The sequence below is a fragment of the Crocodylus porosus genome, unplaced genomic scaffold (genome assembly GCF_001723895.1).
Source record: "Crocodylus porosus isolate Cpor-Errol unplaced genomic scaffold, CroPor_comp1, whole genome shotgun sequence".
In the NCBI taxonomy this organism is placed as follows: Eukaryota; Metazoa; Chordata; order Crocodylia; family Crocodylidae; genus Crocodylus; species Crocodylus porosus.
In genome coordinates, this window is record NW_017728886.1 from 227,807,952 (window position 1) to 227,830,612 (window position 22,661).

Below are 22,661 nucleotides of genomic sequence, written 5' to 3' on the forward strand. Positions count from 1 at the left end.
GAGGTGGTAGCCAGCTCACTATCTAGGCCATGGTTTTATTTTGTAGTTTGTACCGTGTTTTGCTGTTTGCACTCTAGTTTGCAACTTGCACATTAGCAAGGGATGTTTATTGGAAAAAAAATGAAATTTTGCACTTTCTGTACATATTCACACTGAGCTCCTTGTGCACTTCCTGCGCACATACCCTCTCTAGGTCGAGGCTCCAAATGCACCTCACATGTTCCCCACACTCCCAGCCTGCTTGTGTAGCTCGTCCCTTCCCCCCCACCCCACTCTAGCAGCTCAAAATCTTCACTCCCACTTTTGATATCTTCATGGCTGTGCTGGCTTCTTTCCCAGCAGACACAGCCTGTACACACATCCTCCCTCCCTCTTCCCCTACTCTATGGTGGTAACTATGGTGGGAGGCTGTTCCTGCTATGGGGCATGAACTGTAAGCACAATGCCAGCAATTTGTAAGTCATCCAGGACATATCTGGAGAGACTGCCCTCCCTCAGCTTCAGGACAGGAATGCACCAGTAAGCACACTGGCTACTGCCAGTCGATCCCCATGCCCCCAGCCCATGCCAGAGTAGGCCAGGTCCCAAACCAGGGGTGGGCAATTATTTCAGAGGACCACTTACTGAGTTTTGGCAAGCTGTTGAGGGCTGCATAGGTATCTCTGCCCAGTGGAGAGGCTCTGTTTCCACACACCCACCCCTCTGCCCCCCAGCCACAGTTCCCAGCGTGGTGAAAAGCAGGATAGCCCCAAGCTCCTGGCTGCAGCTTTGGGAGGGAATTGAGCCTCTCTGCCACATGGATAGGGCCTGGCCCCACCCAGACCTATGTCCACAAGTTTGGAGGGGGGCCATCTTCATGGCAGAGAGGGTCAATTCCCTTGTCCAGTCATGGAGGAAGGAGACAGAGCCTTTTCTGTCTCTTCTCTGTGACAGCTCAGGAGTAAGGCTGAGCTCATGCTCAGCTGGAGCAGACAAGCACCAGCTAAGGGTAGCACGCTTCCCAGTGAGGCACCCCGAGATGCTGGTGGAATGCAACCTAAAGGGCCTAATGCTCTAAGCCGGGGAGGGCAATTATTTCAGCTGGAGGGCCACTTAATGAGTTTTGGTGAGCTGTTGAGGGCCACAATTGTGGCCCTGCCCCTTGACAGGTGACCTGCTGATTACAACTCAGAATACAGACCCAAAGATATTACAGACTTTATACACTTCATCCTCACACACAACAATTTCACTTTTAATAACGAACACGTCCTTTGGACAATGGGAACAGCTATGGGCACAAAAATGGCCCCACAGTATACCAACCTTTTTATGAGTCACCTGAAAGAAGACTTCCTCAAGAATTGCACCATCAAACCCTTGTTGTACTTAAGATATATCGATGACATCTTCATCATTTGGACTAAACACCTGCAATCTCTGATTGAGTTCCATCAGAAATTCAGCAATCACCATCCCTCCATCTGACTTTCTCTAGAGTACTCCAGCACCCACATCTTCTTTTTCGACATGATGATCAGTATCCAGAATGATAAAATACAGACCACGTTATACAAATAACCCACAGACCAACATACATATTTGCACAGAACCAGCAATCACCCTAAACACACCAAAAAAGCTGTGATATACAGCCAAGCCCTCAGATACCACTGAATTTACACTGAAGAGAACACCTGGGATTGCCACCTCACCAATCTTAAAAAGGCTTTCACCCAACAAGGACACTCCTCCAGAGAGATAGATCACATGTTTGAAAGAGCCACCCAGATACCACGTGAAGAACTGCTGCAGTACAGAAGAAACCCCCCCACAAATCACACACTGCTTGTTATGATATCAACCCTCCCTCAAACCCATACAGAAAATCCTCAAATAATTGTAACCCATACTAGAAAGAACCCTATTCTTAAAGAGCTCTTCCCAGAGCCACCCATCCTAGTTTTCAAACAAGCACCGAACCTCGCTAATCTCATCACCAGAAGCAAACTTCTTCAGGCCCAGAACACACCAAATGGATCCAGACTATGCAATGACAAGAAATGCAAAACCTTCCAACACATCTCCACCACCCCTACAATTACCACACCCTACAACAGAGCCATCTGATGTAATATATCTCATCCAATGCACCAAATGCCCCGATGGAAAATACGTAGGAGAGACCAAAGAACAACTGCGCACCAGAATGAATGCACACCGGAAATCTGTCAAAGACAGGAATACCCAATTACCTGTGGGGGCACATTTCTCACAAGAAAACCACTCTCTCTCCAATCTCTCAGTCCTGATCCTCATAGGAAACTCACAAAACACTTCCCAGAGACAAGCCTATGAACTCCACTTCATCAACCTCTCGGATACTAAAAATCATGGACTAAATTTAGACATTGGATTTATGACACATTATAACCTGTCTGACATCTGACTCCTCAGGTACTTCTCCACTATTCATCCTCCTTCTCTCTCCACCTGCCCAGCCAGTCTCTCAGCCATTGACTCTACATCTTCACAGACTGCCTATTTTGTATGCATACCAGCCCAGCCTCTGGCTTCTTTACTTTTCATTCCATTCAGGAAGAGCACACACCAACTGCTGAAACTGGGTCCTACTGGGGACAGGCAGGTAGGCAGGAGCAGAGAAATACTAATTTTCTAAAATTTTTAGGGGCCCCATGGCCTGGTGGGTTGGATCCAGCCCATGGGCCATATTTTGTCTGCCCCTGCCCTAGGGGCCAGGACAAAAAGGGTGCCTGTACACAAGCATGGAGGCTGGTTTGACACACTGGAATTCCAGCATGTTGGAGCAGATACTATTAATCGAGTTAGCTGGAGCATGGTAGTTATTGCATGCCAGCAGCCTGCATCTCATGTATCAGTGTCCCCGTGCTTAAAAATGAGCTTCTTGAATGAGCTTTAATTCAAGTGCCCCCACAACCATTTTTGAGCATGGGGATGTTGATACACAAGATACTGCAGTGCTTTAATTAGAGCATCTCTCAGAGCTGTTCTAATTAAAGAGCTGTCATCCGCACTCAGAGCATTTGTAAAAGTGCCCAGAGGTATTTGGCTATTCCAAATTAAAATTATATAATAATGTTGTGTGCATGTTACTTGGGTCTATTTGACAAAGAAAATGAATATCATGAGATGCAAAAGGTAAGAAAGCCTCCATTATACCAGTTAGCTTTTTGTTCTCCCACTTGTGCCTTGTTGTTGCAACAACACAGTTACTGTTTAAGTGTCAGAGTTTGATTCTCTTAGGCCGTGTCTACACAAGTGGTGGACTGTGCAGTTGTTTTTGAGCAGTCATTAAGTACTTACATAACTAAATACTAAATGATGGTGCAGTAACTGGCATTACTGCACAATAATATCTCCATGTTTTTTTTTTCTGACACTACTGTGTAGTAGCAATGAGCTACTGCATGGTAACTTGTGACTACTGTGCAGTGGCATCATGTGACGGTTAGCGCCCCCCAATGCTACTATGCAGTATGGTCTTGTGTAGACGCAGCCTTAGTTACCTTTCTTCTTGCTTTTGGTATGGCAGTGATTTCATAGACATTTCATAGACATTAGGGCTGCAAGGGACCTTGGAAGATCATCAAGTCCAGCCCCCTAAAAAAATGAAGGGAAAAATCATGACAATTTGTAACAAAAGTTTTCTGTTTTTTGTCAAGTTTTATTTTTGGTGGTATTTTCCAACCAGTTCTTGTTTGCAAGCGTTCGCTACACCAGAACTTGGTAATATTCATCCACATCATCCCAGTTGTGTTCTGCAAGCCAGTCATATAATTTGAATTGCCACCCTAGGACATTCCATTTGAACAGAAACACTTAAAAATGACATGCCTGGTACATGCAGCAGTGCTGGAAGGACACGTTGACATGCTTTGCTTGCATGAAGTTAAGTAGTTAATAGGAGACCACCAGTACCTGGGGGAACGTTTGTTCACCAGAGCGCCCCAAGGGATGACAAGGTTGAATGGTTATAAACTACTGCAAGACTGTTTTAGGCTGGACATAAGGAAGAATTTTTTCACTGTTCAAGCCCCCAAGGTCTGGAACAGCCTGCCATCGGAGGTGGTCAGAAGCAAGGGGCAGGACTTCTGGTCCCAAGATGGTGACCAGGGGCAGGGCACCTGTCAAGGGGCGGGACTACCCATGCAGCTCTTCACAGCTTGGCCCACCCCTGATCTAGATGTTGCCAGCTCTTAGCAGAGGGGGTCTTGCCAGCTAGAAGAATCATACCCTTGTCTGGTTATGCCTTGAAAATCTCCCCCCACTTCCTTGGAAGAGGCCTGCCTGTGTGGTCAAATGCTCTGAAATCACAGTTATAGCAGACAATAAAAGATGACAAAAATATGTATTGTATAAATAAGAGCATACATAAAAAATCGCTAAGAGATACAGACAAACAAAAGGAAATATCAGAACAATAATCTACAGAGATATAAGAATAAACAAAAGGAAATATCAGAACAATCTGATTTTGCCCTGTATCTTAAGCCTAAGAACACAGGTTCTATTCAGCTCAACAGGTTAGAAAGCAGCTTCTGCCTTCGAACTTTATCAGCGCTTCCTGCAAATTCTTTTGTCATTCTACTTCATTCACCCTCGCTGGGACCCTAAAGTAAGTTGCTATACCTGGGAATAAACTTAGGGCCAAAACTTGCAAGCCTTAAGTATAATTTCTTATGTGGTCATTTATTTATGTCATTCATTGGATTCTTGGGGAGCCTATACTATGCATATAGCTTCCTTCCCCCAAAGTGTGTGCGTTTACCAGATTAGAAATCTCTCCTGTTCTAATTAGGACCAGGAGAATATTTGCATTCTTTTGGGCATATTCAAAAGATACTGCCTCTCACTAAATTTCTCCAGTGTAAGAAATGTCCTTCCTTGAATAAACAGGTGTTATTCTTATGGATCCCTTCTTTTAAAATGGTGGAATACACGAGAAGAGCAAGAGACATGGAATATGTGAAAGGCATGCCATCCAGAGGAGAGGGGGAGTGCAAATCATCCATAAAAGTCCAGGCAAAGATTAAACCTGTGGGATTGCTCATACCAGCTAAGAAGACCTACAGATTCCCCCAGAAAAATATCTGAGTGACTGGCTAAAGACTCTGTCCTCAGGATTACATAAGACTTATGCAAAGTTTCAGTTGTATTTTGACTTAGGCTAAGTTGTATGTCACTGCTTTGTCTTATTTTGTTGCATCTTAGCTTAGGCACAGTTTTTCTGTTGTTTCTTTGTCTTATTCTTGAAATTGCAAATTGCTGTGCTCAAGAAATGTTCTCTGCAGAAAACAGACTATCCAAGCCATTTTATATGATTTCAGTACCACCACCTGAATTCTAATACTGAAGTACAGTAACAGATTTGGCATCCCTAGGTGGACAAGTCCAACTGAAGCTGCTTGGGCTGAGAATGGTTACTGTGCACAGCACCAATAAAACCTTTTTGCAAAACCTTTTCTGCAGGGTCACTTACTTGAGGGTTGCAAAACCACTCAAATTAGCTCAATGATAGGAAAAAAACTGTTGGAGCTATAAAAGGGAGTGGTAGGCACAACTGCTATGGGTTTTGGGGATAAAGATGCATTCTGTGGACCATTCTGCATTCCATATTATTGTGCAAACAGTGGTCCTCTTGGGTGGCTTCAGCAAGGAAGCTATGTTGAGATGAAAAAAGCAGAACGTGGACGAGGCTTCAAAAATTTTTGTTTATAGTAGCCTAAGGATTAACAAGGAAGTTAGCTCAGGAGAAAGTCGGATTTTGAGAGATGAAACTTGTAGACAGGCTGAAGGAATGTGCTTAGAAGGAAGAGTGCTGGAACTCCCACCTCTGGGTGTTATGAGGATGCTAGAGATGGCTGTGAAATTGGGCAGCAGGTTTTAAAAGGTAACCAGGAAGGGAAGAATAAAGAAAGGTGAGTTGATCCCCTCAGACTGAAAATGGGGCGTAGAAGGCTGAAGTAGAGAATAAATCTGAGTGAAACCAAGGGAGACCTTTGGCCCCCCCTTGAAAAAAGTAAAACTGGTCCCTTGTTATCACTAACTACAACAGCTAAGCTGTATCTGCCCAGTTCAAAAAATTGACACAAGAGGGAGCATTGAGACAATATTAATAAATAGGGGGGCCCCATTTTCAATTGCAAGTAATGAAAAAGAACCCTTTTGCTGGGAATGAGTGGAAGAATGAAATATGGAGGGGTTTAATAGGAAAAAAAACAGTAGTAGCTTGATCACAAGGGAAGCAATTTGAAAAGGAAAATCTAAATTAATCAGGACAGCAAGGGGGGAAAAAGCTTGGGTATCCTTTGAAAACAAAGGGGGTTGGGGGACACTCATGAGTCATGAAATAAAGGCACAAACAAAGAGAAAAATAACAAACCAGGTGATTGGGTAGGTCCCTCCTATGAGAAATTAATATAAAAAAGTATCAGAAAGGGTACAATACTAGCAATTAGCTGTGTGTCTAAGCAGATATAAAACAATACAAACAAAACCCCAAAATAAAATTGAAAGAAACAGAAGCTGCAGTTCCTTCTGCCCCACCTAAATGGAAAACAATGTGTAGTGTCACTGTATAGGGATGCCTGACCCTCAAATCAAATATCCTGGTTAAATTCAGTTTGGGTGGTTGGAGCACCCCCAGAGATGAATCACCCTTGAGGGTTGCTGGTACAAAATGTTAATTAATACACAGGAGTCCAGTTCCATAATCCATACAGAACCAAGAGAAAATGGAAACGGGAAGACCACAGGCTTTTTGACTCTAAGGGGGTTTTACAGTACACTGTCCCAAGTGCCCATTACCCAGGAATTAAACATTTCACTTGTTCAGATAAGTTTGGAAAAAAGTGTTGTTAGCTGGCTGTTGCAGAGTTTTTTGGGTCACAGACCCTGAAAGAGTTGGAAGCTTTGACTGATTATGCTAACGCGTTTGTGAATTGGAAGGTGGTGTTATCAGCAGAAGTGAAGCAGCTGTCTAACTGGAGCTGAAGTTTTCTCTTTAACCCTCCCCCCAACAACATCACCTTCTGCTGCTAGAAGGGAATGCATTGGTAGAAAAGGTGGGGAATGTCTTTACTAAGGGTAAATAAGATTGTAGTTTATTTGTTTCTTAAGAATTATCTTAAACAAAAGGAAAAAAAAAGTCCTGACCAGCAGAGAATAGATCTTATCACCAAATCGCCTGCTCCCGCAGACATTATGATTTTAAAGTCCTCTGTAGACTGAAAGGGTTTTCAAGATATTTTATCATGGGATATGCAGAGAAAGATGTTCCATGTGGCCTCCTTATTGAAGGGGAAACCCATGAATGCCCGCTACCAAAAAAAGCAAATTGGGATGGGGCGGGGGGGAGTGGCTTGAAGGAGGAGAGTATTTGGAAAAATAAAAGAGGAACCTGGGTGAATATGGTTTGTCAATTAATCCAGCTATTATAAAAATGTAAATCCCTTTACAGGGTATGCAGTAGTCAATGTGAACAATAAGAAAATTTGCCTTTAGTCCAAATCTGTTACAGGACTTTAATATTATAATTCAGGTGGTGAATTCAGAATTCAGTGGTGTCGCTGAAGTCATAAACATGGCTTGGACAAGAATAGTCCATTCTCTAAAGAGAGCATTTATTGAGCACAGCAATTTGCAATCTCAAGCATAAGACAAAGAAACAACAGAAAAACTTCGCCTAAACTAAGACCTAACAAAATAAGACAACTCACACAAAGAAACAACGTGCAACTTAATGTAAATCAAGACATAACAGAAAGTCTTATGTAGTCCCGAGGACAGAGTCTTCAGCCAGTCATCAGAGATTTTTCTGAGAAATCTGTAGATCTTCTTAGCTGGTGAGGGTGGTCCCACAGGTTTAATAATCTTTGCCTGGGCTTTTATGGGTGATTTGCACTCCCTCTTTCCCTCTTGGATGACATGGCTTTCACATATTCACATCTGTCTCTTGCCCCTCTCACATATTCCAATTTCTTGCCCCTTGCAGTTTTCACTTTGAAATGCAAATGTAATTTCCTGCTTCTTCTTCCACTGGCTACAGGATTAGTTAAAGGGTCAGAATTTGTTAGATTGTGCCATGTATTTGCCAACAGTATCATGTCAGTAAAACTTCAGAAAACATGCATAATCTCTGATGGATACTTCAAAATATTGTGGGGTTTGTGACAGAGGACATTGCTTTCCCATATGCATCAGATGTATAGTGTAAGATGTGGAAGCTTAATAAATAAAGTTTGACTACAGTTTGACTAATCTTAACATCTTCCTTTGTTGACACTATATTACTATCACGATTGTAGGTTTGAACTAGTGCATGCAACAGTAATTCTCAAGGCAGCAGTTGAAGATGTTTCTACTCAGAAGAACACGGCCTTACATCTTGTTTGCATCAGGGTTCTATATTCGGTTCAGAGCCAGTTTATCTGTAGTGGGGCCACATGTCTTCTCCTTGTCAGGCGTCGTATACCATGTGATGTGTCATGCAGCCTAGTGTTAGCCAGAGTGCTGTTTTAAATGACCCCACATATCATAGTATTATCTTCTGATAATGAATTAAAGCATGCCACCACAGTATTTATATACCGTATCTAAGCCTATTGTTTGTTCTTTGTTTGCTGTTCTTTCTATGTGTTTTGCTGTTCTTATTTGAAAACTATTTGTATTGCTATTGAAGTTCTGCATATAATAAATGAGGAACATCTGTGCTCTCCATTTACCCAATCTACTATGCCACATTTTTGACCATATAATAACACCATAGATGTAAAATATTTCAGGCTTTTCAGATCTTAATTATATCTTCTAGCGCTCCTATGCTGCTATTATCCATTATGTATACTACTAACTTTAAGCATGCGGTTTGTCCAAAAGCACACAATGTCTGTAGCAGAGAAGGGTAGAATCTAGGCTATGGGGTTCCTAGTCATGTGTCCCACCCAATGGATGTGTAGTGGGGCACTGAGGTGCCTGCTATTTGTGGAGTAATAAGTAAGGAGCCCAGCTGCGGGTTACCAGGATAACCGGTGGGAGTCAGCTGACTGGAAGGGGCAGGGCCTGGCTCCCATATAACTCCCAGGCTGGGGCCAGGCAGGTAGTTCTTGACCAGCAGCCATGAGGGAAGGAGCTCTGCCGGACTGAGCAAAGAGGAGAAGCCAGACTGCAGGTACAGCTCTGAGACTGGGGAAGGTTAGAGCACCCCGATGTGGCAGGACTAATGTTATAGCCAAGCAGCTTGAATTTATGTTGCATCCCAGGAGCTTGAGTTTTCTGTTTACTGTTTATAACTGATGGTTTGGGTGAGGCTATTTGGGGTTGGAGGAGGCCTCATAGGGGGCTCATGGTAGCATGGGGACCCGGCACCCGCGAGGGTACAGGATTTCAGGTGCACTGACCCTGGTGCCTGTGAGGGCTCAGCATTTTTGGGGGTGTATGGACCCCAGCTCCAGAGAAGGGGTGTAGAGTTGAGGGCCAGATAAGGCTGAGGCTGTCTGATCCAGGCGGTGGTTCGAGGCCCCAAGGAGGAGAGTTGGGGCCAAGTGCAGCTACAGCCACTGGAGCCCACCTGAGCGAGAGAAGCCCAGAGCCAAGGGGGCAGTGAGAAACCCTAGAGCCAAAGGAGGGCAGTGAGAAGCCCCAGAGAGGGGGGGGCAGCATTGACAGTGAGAAGCCCCAGAGAGGGGGCAATGAGAAACCGCAGAGAGGGGGGCAGCGCTGACAGTGAGAAGCCCCAGAGAGGTGGGGCAGCATTGATGAATGCTCAGTGAGGTGCCCAGCAAAGCCGGGCCACGGAGAGCCCAGGGTGGACAAGGGGGCCAGAATATAGTAAGACCTGGGCTAATCGATGTGAGTACCATCTGCAAGGCTTGGGCTGCGGTGTAAGGGGAGGAAAGGAGCCACAGATAGCGCCCCCTTGCATCGGGGCAATAAAATGGGCAGCCTCCTGCTTAATTAACATCTTCCAATTAAGCAATTAACAACAAGGCATGGCAGGAAAGAAGGTGGGCGGTAGGCCCATAACAGGTGGGTGGGGCCACCAGTGGACAGACCCTGAAGAGGCACACCTGTCACAGGATGATACTGACTCATTGTCATAGAAGAGATTAGAAACTACAGTAATTATAGAAACTTTATGGACACAGCAGGACACAGCCAGTTAACCAAGGTCAAAAGGGGTCTGTATGAATTCATGGAGAATGGGTCCATCAGTGGAATTAACATTTTCCTCTAAGTGCTGAGAGCTGTAGGGCAGAGGGCCAGATAACAGTTTAGTCTGCATAGGGCATGCACTTATTCCCTCAGCATCTACTTTCAGCTACTATGAGAGAGAAGATACTGTTTTTCATGAACTTGTAGTCTGACCTAGTGTGGCATTTCTTACATTCTTACCCTAAAAACAAAACACCAAGGGTTACATTATGCTTAGATCATATATCTGCATTTAGAGGTATACAGCACCAGCTCCTTGAGACAAGCAAAATTCCTCTAGGCACACTGGGGATGTTTGCGTCACAGTGGTAGGTCATTCACGTGAATCAGCATGACTCCCCTTGTGTGGCCAACTCTGTGGGACATAAGAGGACAAAGTGTGATGCTCTGTTCTTCATTGCCCCCTTTGCTGATGTTGGCACTAAACTTGCTCACCCTTTGTTTTCCCCCATGGCAAAGACTAGGACTAGGACTTAACTCATTGCACCCTGCCCATAACTTGTTCAAGTGTGCTGAATCAAACACAGTTTGGCCACAATGTTCAAATGTGTTGGATTCAAGACATATAGAAAAGGAAATATGAAGTAAGCATGAAATGCATGAGAGTCAAGTATACCTGATATTTACACTGAGGTAGTAACAGATTATTTCCCTGTAGCTAAATTGTTATTTTCGGTGTTATTGTTTAGAGAACATAATTAAACAAAGTATACTGTCTGTACTCCTGTCTTACATGGTACTTTTGCATAGCTAAATATTTGAAGGTCCAACTGCAGGACGTTTAATGACATTTAACTTATCCTGAGGTTTCTTACAAGACTTTCCAACAACCATCACAACTCCTAAATTATCTCCTCTTGAATTGAAGGATAAAGTAAATTAGTTTAAGCTGAATATCTATTAAAGATGAATACACTTAAAATGAGCACCTATTAAAGTATACTGCAGAAATTCTGTAAGAAAAACCTTAAGATTGGATAAAATATCGAACTGGCAAATGAGCTAAGAGTAGCCTTTAAAAATTCAGGGAACCACTCCCTTTCTACAGTGAACTTAATAATAATTTTCAAATATCTTCACTGGCAGGCCAAGTCCTAGGCTTCCATTGCTGGAACTGAAGGAATTACAAAACCCTAATACAATGCAGGGATATAGGCAAGAAGATAAGGAAAATTCTTTGGGCACTCTCTAGGGTCCTCCAGTAGTTTTGGAGTGTGCAAGCACTGCTGTGCAGGAGTGTAATATCTACTTTGTTTTCAAATGAAAAAGTTCTGTATTTGTAAGTCTCCAGTTTGCATTTGTACTTGAGTCAGGATCTTACATTTATAAAGCTTTTCATTCCTTATAGCCAGGTTTTATGGAGTTTTTCCATATATTGCTCAGAAAAGTGTGATTAAGTTGTGATCAGTAGCTTTGCCCCTTTCTTCTATGCAGACAGAATTTTGTGCATTGGAAGATTATTGTTGCCTCTTGCCAAATACCTTTTTGATATACCCCAGGATAGCTCTTCCCAAGAGTTCTAATTTACAACATCCTCTTACAAGGGAGCCAGGAAACAATTTCTGCGGCCTGAAAGGGAGCTTACAGGGCAGTAGTTTTCTTTTATCCAGAAATACCAGTCCCCTTACTTTTAGAAGAAATAGAAATCATCTCCACCTGTGCGAACCATCTACCAGACAGTGGAACATTGTTCTCCGTCCCCTCAGAACTGCTTCCAAATACTGCATATCAACACTGTACTAGAACTTTGTAACATCTCTTCTGACTTAAAGGCTTTAAGGTGTCTGCCAGAAGAGATGTAACAAAAGAAAGCGACTTGAAGAAAACATGCGTTTCCCCTTTGGATTTCCCATTTCTGTTACTCAGGAGCTTAATTTTCTTAGCTTTGTATTTTTCTACAGCACAAGGCCCAAGGTACAAAGCACATTTACTCAGCCCCCAGATACTAGCAACACAATGGATGCATCTATACATTGCCCTATGGCGGCATAGGGATGTGTTACGTCACTATATGGCACTTTGCAGCAATGTAGCGATCGTGTGTCTGCCCATGGTTGCCAGCCACGTCATCATAGCAGTGCAATCCGTGGGTATAGTATGCCATTCCGGCAATGGAGTGTCAAAATCTACCCAATGAGCTGTATGCACAGTGTAGCTACTACCCTTACTGCACCATGCTTTAGTACTTCCAAAAGGAAGTATTAAGCATGGTGCTGTAGCAATGTTGCCATATGGCAACGTGTAGACACTCCCACCATAACTTAGTCTCTGGGGGAACTGAGCAGTTTTGATATTCTGCAGGTAACTGGCACACAGGGGTCACAGTGATCCTTTTCCTGCATCTCTCCCTAACAAATCTTACCCAGAAGAATTCATCAGGAAATGCCAGCCAATGCCTGGAAGAAAGATCCATTAGGCAGTCACAACAAACTGATAGTCACTAAGTGGCTACTTCTCAGGGCTAAAGGATTGCCCAAAGATTAAGACTTGCTTAGGGTTGCCTGATTCTGGATTTATTTGTAATTCACATTCCTAATTTGGTTCAGCTGTGCCTGACTGACTTACTGGCTACGAGCAGCTGAGTGTCAAGAAAAGCCCAGGGCTTTAAACAGAATGATGCCTGTTCAATGCTTTGCAAGTCTAGAATTACACATAGTCTCTGACTGCTGTCAAGCCTTGTTTCCCTGGTTTTATTTTGGCCCTTGTTCTAGTTAATGCCTCATTCTTGTTCCCAGCACCTGCCATGGGACCTGCCACAGCCTGGTCCTCAGCTTCTGCAGTGGTTCTTGCTTTCCCCTGGGCTCCTGTTTTGTTTGTTCCCTGGACTCTGTCCTCAGGCTTGCCTCTGACCTAGCCCTGTCACCCTTGCCATTGCCCTGGACTGCCTAGTTTCTGACATCTGACACAATATGTGATTACAGTTTCTGGCTTAGGTTCTCAGTTTACTTTCTCATGCTGTCTCTTGGCTCTGCTTTTCAGGTTTTTCTTCAGATTTTGGCCCCCACTACTCAGGCAGTCTGCCCAAGTCCCAGTTTGCAACGCTGCTTGCCACAATCTCAAAATGAAGAAAGATGATTAGCTTGGGATCCATGGCCCTAACTACGAACAGTTTCATTATAGAGTAATTGCTGTATGTGGACTGTATTGCAGAAATCTAGCTGATACTGAAGGTCTTGATGTGAGTTTGTCTTTCTTTTTATGGGCTGAGACCCAGAATGCAAAACGGACCAAGATGTGGAACAGCCATTCTGTTCACTTCCAGGCTCAAAGCACTCAGAACATACTGCAGTCTTCGTCAATTTTCAAGGGCCTTGCATACTTTATTATAGCAACTGAATCAGAATCCTTTGAGTATTCTCACTTTAACTATAGACTCAGAGACAAAGCTAACCCTGTACATTGTTTTTATCAATAATTCTCCAGACAACAAAAGTGTTCCAGATTCTAAACTCCATCCAGAAGTGCTGCAAGAGACCATCTGGCATGACTATGAGGTTCACACTCCAGTTCTCTTGGAGACTTTAATATTCACATAGAGACTGTCTAATAGGCTCAGGTTCTTCTATCTAACTTTTCTGCCTAAAATTTCTCACAGGCCTCTAAGGACCCTGCTACACTTTCAAATTAAAGCTAGGTAAAACCAGCTATAGAGTTATTACACATTTTCAAGCACTAACTTCATAGTAGTTGGCTCTTTTTATACCTGGACAATCATTTTTACTGTGTGATAATTACTTGGCAAGTATCGCTGGTCTAAATTTATTGCATGATTAGCCAGTTAACTGTGATAATTATGTTGCACTTGTGGCCTGTCTTACTGTGCATATGTGGCCAGTTTAAATTTATTGCATGATTAACCAGTTAAATGCATAATATATGTAATGTGGCAGGGGCCTAACACATGCACGTGATTACCTGGATTGGACCTTCAAGTTGGATGTGGACATAGGAAACACCTCCAGTGTGGTTAAACAACTTTCTCTCCCCTGTTGCAAGTCAAGAAACTAAGCACTATTGAGGCATTCCCTGAAAACACTTAGACTGTGCCTATTGACAAAATATACTAAAGAAGCCTTTATCCAAAACAGGATGCATTCCTGTTGTATGGGAGCCAGATACTGCAAGCTGTTAGGAGTATGATTCTACAAAATAGATACAGTTTTAGGAATAAAACAGTGAAATGTCATTGCTTTATTATAGTAAAGCAGTTATCAGGGAAAAACAAATAACCTGAAGGTTCTATGTTAAGAGTAAATGCAACAACGTTTATTTGTAGTTCACATTGTTCCACTGGTAGGACTTTTCCTATCACAATGTTCATTACTGAGCCTGCCTTCTTGCCAGACAGCTTGAGGAATTCAAGATACCAAAATTTCAAACATAAGGTTGCCAAGTAATAGAAGTGGAATATTTATTGCATTGTAAGGGCCTATAGACAAAATTGAACCATCCATGAGGGGAAACTCAAAAGAGAAATCATATCTTCTCTGCCCTCATACTGTGTGGTCTTTTGAAGGGGAGTGGGCTGCTCTGCTCTAACTTTTCCTTGAAAAATAACTTTGGGAGATGTTTCAAGATTCTGAATTTTTAGTTAATTAGTAAAAGTAAAAGTTGGATTAGGGTGAAGATATGTGGGGTGAAGAACTGCAGAATGAGTACAGGTATTTTATTAAATCAAGACAAGTAGAAGCATAAACATTCATATAGTGTCTCTTTCCATTTGCTTTATACAATGATTTTTTTAAATGTGGCAGTCTGGTAGAAACTGAGTGCTTTGCTTTACATGTGATCTCAGTTTGTTAGGAAATTTAAACATAGGTATGTGTGGCAGGGCACTGTTTGTGCCTGCCACTTTAAGACCTAAGCCAAGCAGCCAGCAGGTGCCTGATTGAGACAGCCAGTTTAGATTCAGGGCTGCCTGTATAAGCAGAGCATTTTACTGCTGGCAGGCTAGGCAGCAACATTGCCTGGTTGTAAGGCTGCTTGTATCATCCTGCAGGTAAGGGCAGGAGCTGTAGGGGATGGCTAGGAGGCTCCTGGTCTCAAGCATGACCTAAAACTGCACCATGCCAGGAGTGGGTGGCCTGGTGGGGCTGTCAGTGGTGCGGAAGCCCCCAGGAAATGTCAGGCCAGTTACCACCTCAGTGAAAGGCAGGTTGGGGCACCTTAACCCCAACTCCCACAACCCAGTGGGTCACCGACTAGTAGGGCCAGAATGTGGACCCAGGAGTAAGAGTGGGGCTAGAGGCTCAGAGGCCTGACTGAGAGTACCCTCGACTGGTCAATGCTGGGGCCAGGACCAGAATTGTCAAAAGGGCCAGGGGCTCACTGCAAGGGATGCCCAGAGCTGAGGGCCTGGGGTTCCAACTGGCCTTGGAGGTGAGGCCAGGGGCTGTGTGGCCAAAGATCCCAGGGGGACCATGGCCGAGAGGGTAAATAGTTTCAGGGAGCAAGGCAGCCCTGAATGAGGGCGGGGTAGGCCACCTGAATGAAGGGTTCTTAGAGGGGTCCTGATTGGAGGATTCTGGGGCCCAGTGTGGGGCCTGTGAGACTAACATCTGTGGATGCCATCTGCAAAGCATGGGCTGCAGTGTAAGGGAGGAACAGAGCCGCAGATAGCGGCCCCTGGCATTGGGGCAAGAAATGGGCAGCCTCCCACCTAATTAAGATCATTAGGTAGGTAGGGGGGGCCATTGGTAGATGGGCTCAAGAAGGCCCCCTGTTACAGTATGGCATTCTAAGCATCTTCTTGGGGATAGTTGCTCTTTGTATTAGTTATGGTGCTTTCACTCCAGTGAATGAGCCCCAGGAGAATAAAGACACAGTATTGCTATTTGATGTCCCTCATAGGAACAGGGGCAGCTTTGCTTCCTGTCAGGACCTCCAACATTTGATGACCCACTGAAGATTTACTGAGTCCTACCACTTCCATTATCTGAATCGTCCTGCTGCCTTGTTTTTCAGGCAGTACCATCCATCTACACATTTTCCGCTGGCCTTGAGCACCCAACAATTTTCCTCTACCACTGGAGTCTCTACATATATTATTATAACAACAGGATCTGAACTTTTGAGTTGAATATGGCCCCATCACTTTGAACAGACAGGTACAGGAGTATAATCAGTGCCAGAGGATATATCTGCATCTCACAATTCAATACTGAGCAGAGATACTTGAGCTAGCTTTGGGTATCAGAAGCAGTATAGCCATGTTGGATGGCACTTTTGTACTCTATGTACTCTTTACATAGTTGCTGCATCGACACCAGTAGCCCAATACTATTGTGCAGCAGGGTCGCATGCTGTGATGCTACTGCAAAGTAGTATTAGGCTACTGGGCAGCAGCATCACAAAAAAGACATTCATTGGCATCAATGTTGTTCATACAAGTACTAAATAACTGTGTAATAATTGCACAGTCAGTGTCTTGTGCAGACATGACCAGTGTATATGATTTCAAGCAAAATGCTCTGTACTCCATTTCTCTACTGCTTCCTGTAACTTTCACCTTAGCCATAAGGTTATTACCTCAGAAAGAATGTCAGTATTAAAAGATGATTTTATGACACACAAATACTACAGGAATGAGAGGCATAAATTATGTAAATAGCTATTAAAGCTCGCTGGACATTTCCCCCCATAGAATGCACTGCAAAACTGAAATCCTGAAAATGGAATAGATTTTGGTTTTTTTATTTTTGTTTTTTTTGGCTTTTCATTGTAAAAAGCAACACAAAAAAAAAAATTGTCCAAAACTGAAGTTTCTACTGAAAAAATATTAATGGAAATTTTTCAGTAATCTCTAGTGAATCCATAATATAATATTCCTAATAGCACCTGGTGCAGTGGATTTGTGTTTAGTTTAATCAGCCTAGGAATGTAGGGGTTGCCATACTTAATCATGCCTATAGTCTTCATAGTTCAGTGTTCTGTTTCTGCCAGTATCTGGGACCAGATGCCTCAACAGAAGAATTGTGTGGAAAAATTTGCCAGAAGAAATTTTGTCCTAAGCCCTACCAGGTAGTGGTTGGCTTATCCCCTAGCTTTTTATAATGTCATCATTGAAAGTGTTTTATTCTTGCTATTAATAAAAGCTGTGGACTTTTCCTTTCATCAAAGTAACAATAATGTGTCTTGGTGCATATATAATTTATTAATTCTCATTGTATTTTCTATAGGGCTGGCCTTTGCTGTTTTGTCTTCAGTCCACCCAGTATTTGGCTTATATGGCTCTCTCTTCCCTGTCATTATTTATGCCATATTTGGGATGGGACGCCATGTTGCAACAGGTAAGTGTCTATAAAACTTTAGGTTCTAAACCTGCAAGTTGCAGGGTACATTCTCTGAAACTAGGAAGATCATTCTGCCTTGCAGGATCAGTAGAAAAGGAAATGTCTTAGAAACAGAGTAAATGAAGGTTTATAGATTTATAGATATAATGTGCGTGTGTTGCCTTTTAACAGCTACATCTTTTTCTATTTAAGAAACATTTTTTGAAGGAAAAAGGCATTGTTAAGATTATATTTTAGCCACTCCTGCCAGTATAATTTAATATTGCATCAGTTCTTCTTTTATAAATGTATTTTACCAGAAGTTTTAACTCCACAGTACAGCTTTGCTTGAGGCTAAAGCTTCAGCAGACAAAGGCTCAGCCAAGGAGAATTTTTTTTAATGTGAACAAGAGCAACAAAATGTCTGGCTGTTTCTAAAGTATGGAAAAGCTTAATTACTCCTTACTTTGCTAAAACACAGACCTGGTATTTCTTGCAAAAAAGCCATGATCTCAACTCCAAATACTTCATTAAGGAAAAATTTTACTCCTGCAGCTGTCTCTTCATCCCCTTTACAGTAACTAGGCAGCCGAGAAGAGTTTAGTAGCTATGAAGCAAGTAACTATGGAGCACCTCTGTCTGCCTTCAGCAGAACCACTTACCACAGCCAGACTAGAATGTTTCTCAGCACTTACTAAATTACTGCTTCTGGCTGAGAGAGAGCCTGTTATGGAAAAGGAAGAGTATTTACCAGGTTGGACCACCAGCATGCTGCTCTATGTCCTTTTGAAGGTCAGAAGAAGAGTGGTCAGCCATATGGCTCCAGGAGCAAAGAACAGTGGGACTAGGTGAAGGACATTAGCCTTCCCCAAATCAACAACAGATAAAAATGAGGGAGTGATATCCCTCATTTGGAGGGAAAGAGACTAGCTATGGGAATCTTTTAAGTAAGAAGAAGGTGGTTCTTGGAAATTTGGAATTGCAATCACACATATAGTGAACCCTGCACCACTTAGCAGAGCTACATTTTTCTTTTGTTAGTAGATTTACTAAGGAATAATCATTGTCTTTTGAGTAGTTCTATGGTTTTGAAAATGTGCACCAAAACCTATATATAGCAATGCTATCAGCAGTTTTGTAGGAGCCATATGGTCTTCTGGGAAACCAATATGCATTCTAAGATACATAAAATTCATATCCTAACATGCATGGTATATTTTTCAACTCCCCATATAATTCATGGCAAACAGAAACTGAATTCTGCATCAGGGTCCTTGGATTCCAAAGTAATGATTCAGCAAACTAAAAATTCTGTGGCCATTCCAGTTAATTTTTAAGTTAATAATTGGATTTTTCCAATGAGTAGCACAATTGCATAAATTACATAGAAGGCAGAGCATTCTGGTATTCAATATGTATTCCGGTATTGAATTAAATTTAGTTAGGATGGTATTCAGGTATATATTGTTTGGGAGAAACCTGAAGGTTTTCTTCCCTGAAAGTAGACAGTGTTTGAGACTTGATACTTGGAGAAGCAGTCTGGAATTGTAAAACAAGTGAGCTAGCTGGATGCTTCTGTTTAAAATGACCGATGAAATATAGACAGTTCATCTGTAAACTAGAAACTTTTATTAAAATGAAAGCTTAAATTTTAGAGGATAATTTTGTGGCAGGAGCCAGGTAAAGGTGGACTATTCCATAGCCTTTATTTGTATTCTTTTTTTTAGTGTATCCTCTTTCATTAAAACAGAAAACATGAGGTTGCTTCAAGTGCCTTTTCATACTTGCATTCCCATTGTGGGTAAATGTGTCTCAAGCACTTAGTCTGGGAGACCTTTTAGCTAAGTAGTACCTGTATAAAGCATATACACTCTGCACCTCTTGTCGGCTCCAGGAGGGCGGCGAGAGAAACCCCCGGGGCACAACCGGGCAGTTCCAGGCAGGGGTGTCCGCTTTCGGTGCCCCGGTGCCTTGTCAACCGGGGGCCCGATCCTGGCCGGGGCTGAGAAAGGGTATGTGCACAGGGTCAGGGGTGTTCTGCCAGCTGCAGCGGCAGCTGTTTCCTGGCCCTGTAAACATCAGGATGGGACCTGATGTGCATGGGGCCAGGAAATAGGTGCTGCTGCAGTTGAGTGGGGCTTCCCAGTGAGCCTCCTGCTGGGTGTACCCCCCTGCTCAGAAGGGGGATTGCTAGGAACTGTTCTGCAAGTGGAGCAGTTTCTAGCCAGACCCCTGCTGAGCAGAGGGTCATGGGGTTTGCCAGCAACTGCCCAGCTTAGGATCCCAGCCCCCACCCACCCCCCAGAGCAGCTCTACATAGTGCAGAGCTGGGAACTCCAGAAAGTGAGTGGGGGCTGGAGCTCCCAGCTCTGCATTGCACAGAGCTGCTCTGGAGCATGAGCAGGGGCTGAGTTCTCAGCCTCTACTCTCCAGAGTTCCTAGCTCAGCACTGGGAGTCAGGATTGGGGACAAAGAGCTCCCTGTCTCCTGTGGCCCCCTGTAGCCTAGGCTGACTGGAAGCAAATTTGCTCTTGGTCAGCATCTACAAGTGCAGTACCTGTATTTACAGGTACTAGGTAACTGCATGGTAGCATAATTTTTGTGCAGGAAATGCCCCGCATGTGTAGATTGTGATGCTTTACTGTGCAGTAGATTAGTCTACTGCATGGTAAAATGTGTCATGTAGATTTACATAGTGAGGCTCCATTCTCCCCCATATTCCTGCATACTTTCCAGGCTTCCTTTTGGTAATATTTTTATTCCCCTTTTAATTTATTTTCCTGACCATCATCCTGGCTTCCTTCAGATCTCTAGGATTTAAATAGTGTCCATTACAGATGGACATATTCAGTCTTAGTACCATACTCTGTAGAAATAGATCTTTCACCTTCCAGACAAGAAAAGAGCCTGAATTTAGGCTCCAGGCCCACTTCCTGGATAATCCATGGGGTTGACCTCCAGTTTCAGAGTGCAGGACTCTCTGCAGTGATATTTCCCCTCACGGAAGTGTCTTGATACTACTCTGCTCCACATAGCCCAGAGACTCAAGCAGCCCCTGCCTCTGTTCTGGTATCTCTCTTTATTGAGTGCCCAGAGTTCGCATGCCACACACAGCATTTACCCAAGCCACCTGTGACATCCTTGCAGCAAACTGGCCACCCTCATCTAGTCCAACCTCTTCCTCAAGGCAGAATCATCCCTGACTAAGTCATCCCAATAAAGTGACTATCTTAACCTGCTCTTAAAAAGGATGGAAATGCTATAAAATCTCTAGGTAGCCTGTTCTGATGCTCAACTACCAACATGTTGAAAGTCATTTCTAATAGTTAACTTAAAAATCCCTACAGCAGTTTAAAACCATTGCTCCTAGTTCTGTCCCTCAGAGTCACAGAGAATACTCCATCTCCATTTTCTTTAGAACCAGCATCAGTTTTATCTTCTCCAGATTAGGTCTTTCTAGGTCATTCAGTCTTTCCTTATAAGTCATGTTTCTCATGATTCATATTTTCTATCTCATCTAAATTCTAAGATGGAAAAACTGCCTGATGCCAATCTGCTCTCCTCTTCCTTTCCAGATAATGCTGTTCTCTCCCTGACAGCATTTCAGCAAGTTGATTTAGATGTTTCAAAGATGGCATAAAATGGGTTACCCAGGCACTGTAAATCCCTGTGAGGATGTGGATAAACCATCACATAATCTAGTAAATATACTTCAGGTATTTCTCCCTACCAGAAAGACTCTCTCTATAAAAGAGGCCCTTATGGACCCAGCAAGGATTGACTGAAATACGCTATCTCTACTCCAGCTGCTTTAAAAGTGGCAAACAATACCAGTTTTCTTTAAGGACACTGAATTCTTTTACACTGACCTTGCATTTTATTATCTAGTCTATTAGTTTGCAGTTCAAGGTGGCAAACTGTCATTGTCTATTGCTATAATATGACTTTTGCACTTACAGGCACCTTGCAGTATTCACTGAAATTCTAGTTCTGAAGTCTAGGGATACATTTACAGTTCTTTCATTTGGTGGTTTCTGGTTTCCATGTCTGGATTCTCAAATGAGGCACAGAAGAAGAGCTCTGTAACACATATATTGATGGGGCATTGCATTCTCTTACGTACTTGAGGGCCTTGTTTTTTTCTCTTGGAGTCTACCAGATACTGAGAGAGAGCATAGTTAAGGCAAAGATAGTCCTAGCAATCTTCCCTTGCTCTTCTTACTTTCATCCACCATCAACAAAAGGCCCTGAGAAGGTCAAGGACAATTTGGTGACATCAGAAAGGACTTGTCTGTCTATCATAGGGCCGCATGGCTTCCTGCAGCTACACAGTATGATGCTGTGTACCAGACTACACTTCAGAGATTCAGGCATGGCTGTGAACATTTCCTTCCTAAGCCCAAACTTGTATTGTCCTTTATGTCTTTGGCATGGCACAGAAGGAGAGGCAGTGTAAGTGTGCAGTGTGGAGTTGCCGTTAAGGAAAAATGTCTTCAAATATGAGTGCTTGAAGCACTTGACAACACACAGTGAGAATGTGCATATGGACAATATCTCTTGAAGAAAGCCATTTATTGGGATGTAACTTTTTTTAAAAAAATCTTTTTACTTTTTTCTCCATTAAGTGTTAGATTTATTTTTAAACTAAAGAAAATTTGAAGAAAATATTGCCCTCCCTTCATTATGCCAGAAAGGAAACTTGATAAGAAAAATATTTTTGTCATAAAACTCTGTGTAAAATGAAGATAGTAAGCAGACAAAGGACACTTGGGAAAGTTAGGGAGAGGTTAGATCACGTTAAAAAATGGTCAGCCAATCTAACTTAGTTTGCCCAAGTATGGACTTTACACTATTGAGGTAAATCTATGTGTGAACTGAACAGAAGTTCAGGCTGGTTAGATCAGTGTAAAAATGACTGCCCGATCTAAGTTGGTCTAACTTATCTTGGGTCCAGCAAGACCAATCTAACTGAACTTCTGTATAGTTTCCAGCTGGGAAAGCCTAGAGCTGGAAAATTCTGGGGCTGGGAATGCCTAGCTGCTGGCCCCAGCCCTACAGCTTCATTTTTCCTAGCCCCTCCATGCAACCAGGCTATTTTTAGCTGCCCCCCCCAACATCTTCCCCCATCCTGAGACAGACAATCCTCTCCACAGACCA

The 22,661-nt window shown here is 43.0% G+C and overlaps 1 protein-coding gene across 1 annotated transcript in view; it reads left to right on the forward strand.

The window, feature by feature from the left end:
• SLC26A7 (solute carrier family 26 member 7) overlaps positions 1-22,661 on the forward strand; it is a 142,815-nt gene that overhangs the window by 10,908 nt on the left and 109,246 nt on the right. Inside the window, exon 2 of the mRNA XM_019550350.1 lies at positions 17,412-17,522. Coding sequence (XP_019405895.1) covers positions 17,412-17,522 — 111 coding nt within the window. The remainder of the gene's footprint in view (positions 1-17,411; positions 17,523-22,661) is intronic.